The 3,084-nt window shown below is 38.0% G+C and overlaps 1 protein-coding gene across 1 annotated transcript in view; it reads right to left on the minus strand.

The window, feature by feature from the left end:
- rem2 (RAS (RAD and GEM)-like GTP binding 2) overlaps positions 1-3,084 on the minus strand; it is a 63,382-nt gene that overhangs the window by 21,866 nt on the left and 38,432 nt on the right. The window contains exon 4 of the mRNA XM_014004507.1: positions 438-615. Coding sequence (XP_013859961.1) covers positions 438-615 — 178 coding nt within the window. The remainder of the gene's footprint in view (positions 1-437; positions 616-3,084) is intronic.

The raw sequence follows: 3,084 nt of genomic DNA on the forward strand, positions 1-3,084 counted from the left end.
TATATATACACATGAGTAATTAAAAACAAAAGTTTGTCACGTTCAGACAGTTATGGAAAAATCCGATCCAAGTCATTATTTTGCCAGAGCATCCACAAAAAATATTAACTAAATTCATATGACAAAAAATATTTGCTGAATGTTTCAAAACTAGCTTTTTTCTTTTATCAGTTTGTCCTTAAAAATATAGTTACTAGCTATTATCTGAGGTCAATGACAAAACATTTATCCTCATGTTTTAATTTAAAAAAGACAAAAAAAAAACTCTCTAGGAAATACCCATTTATCATACTACATGCTTTTTATTTGAACAGCTTATGTGTTGAAAGACAATCAATTATTTTACGTCTTGTTAAAGCTACAAATCTATTGTAAAGTTTATTTTGGAGGAGTGGGCTTTAATAAACTGTTTTTATGGGTGGTAGTGTCCCGCCTACCGTCTGAACTGATCTCCCGGGACCGGACGAGGTCACTCTTGTTTCCCACCAGGATGATTGGTGTGTGCGGCTGGGACTCCCTGAGGAGGAGGCGGAGCTGGGCGGTTCGGTGAAAACTTCTCCTGTCAGTCACTGAGAAGACCAAGATGCACACGTCACACTGCAGAGTGGACAGGTCCTGGGGATTACGAACACACACACACACACACATGCATAATGCTTCAACACTTTACAGGAGCAGATCAGTTTRCAGCATAGGTGTGGAATGTCAGGTAAATGCTACAAAATGACACTAGATCTCTTTCATGCCATTGAAAGATTAAAAATTCATCCTTGTTTTTTCCATCCCCACTGCCAATCAGGTGTCAGTCAAATCCCTATCAATGTCCCACAAGAAAAAAAAAAACAGAGGCTTTGCTCAACTTGACTACGTGTCACGCTTCACTTTGAATCTTCTGACCCTTAACAATGACCACAAAGAGCCCGTCGGGGTTTCCAGTCACAGAGGCTCAATTAGACAGAGTGGCTCTGGCAGAAACAGCAGCTTGTAGCTGCCTTCAAGCTTTGCTGTCCTCTTCAGCTCTCTCTGCCTGCTTTAGTCAAACGCATTTCCATTCCACTCAAGGTGGTTCAAACTGGGTCATGACAAGATTTGCACTTTAGCACCTTTTTTATTTTTATTTTTTTATTATTTACRAGTCTGCATTTGCTTGTGTGTTTGATCAGCTTTAATTTAAAAAAGAGAGAAAAAGGTTGAGCTGAAAATCTGTATGACAGAAGGAGCGATCGTCTCCAGGGATCAAGCTGATGACTTGTTGACCCAGTTGCTCATTACAAGCTCAAAATAATAGAATTTTTAAAATCTTTTTTCAGTTGAAAATCAAAAATGYGGTAGATAGCAAAAGATTAAGAGTTAGTAAATTGAATTCCCAGTGGTTGTAAGTAAATGCTAAGCTGTTGCGGCTTAAACTGCCCTGTGGGTCATGTTGGTCCGGGCTTCATTAAAATTGCAGCGCACATCTTAGAACAATCGTCTGAAGCAAATGGGGACAGAAGCCCTTCAACGAGCTTGTTTACCTCTCCTTCTTTCTATTATTTTTTATTTTTCCTAACTGTAACTCTGGTCTTTTACCTCCTTATTTGTAAGACAACTTTTGTACAAACATTGTTTTAGTTTTGATCTGTGGAGGGGTATCCTGCAGGTCATTAGTTGCCGACTCATGTATTCAAACTGTCCACTCTTTCACATCTTGTCCAGAGTCACCGAATGTAGTAAACTTTCAGAAGTTTACTTTGTATGCTCCTAAACTTGTAGTACACATCATCTGTACACTAAGCAAGCAGCTACATGGCCAGCAGAGTATGCCAATRCTGATGTTTGCAGTACATTATTTTAGATATGGTGGAAAACTCTTAAAGACATTTCCAAAGAGGTTCGAACTGCAAAGGAGCTCCTCTGTCTGAGCTGCAGGGTGAGAGAAATTACTGGAACTCTACCTGAAACTGTATCTGTTAAGTCTAACCATGATACAGACATGTGATAAATAAAGTAAAACATGAGCTCCATCCCAGCAGTTGCAATGTGGCATTCTTAAATTATTTACACACACACAGACAACAACAATGTAGCCACAGGGTATCTAAATGTAGTATTTGCCAACAGCAGTGTTAATCTAAAACATACAAAAGGAAAGTTCAGATGATTCCAAGTGGGGTTCTGTGGAAATGTTATGAACAATATTGCCTGTTTTAGATAACTCTTTGAATACCTTAGTTTTGTAAAACCTTTATTTCTGATCAGACTGGGAACTAACGACGAATTAAAGTGGGGCCAAGACCAAAAGGGGCCGCTGCCGTAATTTTGAAAATTAAAATGTGGTTCATTCAAATTATTTTTCTTAAATGTTTACATTGCTAATAGTTTTGTTAACAGAAATAATATAATATCCTTGCTGGAAAAACACTAGGCTAGACCAGAAGCGTCTTGCAGCGACCATTTGTCATATGTCAAGTTTTTCTGATTGTCTGTAAATTACACGAATTAACCCACAATTTGAATGTACAGGGGTTGGACAATGAAACTGAAACACCTGTCATTTTAGTGTGGGAGGTTTCATGGCTAAATTGGACCAGCCTGGTGGTCAATCTTCATTAATTGCACATTGCACCAGTAAGAGCAGAGTGTGAAGGTTCAATTAGCAGGGTAAGAGCACAGTTTGGCTCAATATAGTCTCACTGTTGTATTGTCCCCAATTCCTCCATGGTTATTCTCATTACCAAAGGTAGACATAAGTATATATGAGAAATTAAAAAAGAAATCAGAACAATTATCAACATGCAGTATAGTTCAGAAATATTGTGAGCAACATTTTCTCAATGACGTTATTATTTTTACTGATGGTTCTAAAGATCCTGAGACAGGTCGAGCAGTTTATATTCCAGCTAATGACATCTGTATTAAGAGGAGAATTTCAGATCATTTATCAGTATACACCACATAACTTATAGCAATATTGCTGGCTCTGCAATGGATAGAGGAAAATGGAAAACAAAACATAGAAATAGCCTCTCTCAAGACCTTCACAACCTAATTGTTGCAAAGCATAATGATGTCATCGGTTACAGAAGAATGTCTAAACTTCTGAAG

The sequence above is a fragment of the Austrofundulus limnaeus genome, unplaced genomic scaffold (genome assembly GCF_001266775.1).
Source record: "Austrofundulus limnaeus strain Quisiro unplaced genomic scaffold, Austrofundulus_limnaeus-1.0 Scaffold24, whole genome shotgun sequence".
NCBI classification, from domain to species: Eukaryota; Metazoa; Chordata; class Actinopteri; order Cyprinodontiformes; family Rivulidae; genus Austrofundulus; species Austrofundulus limnaeus.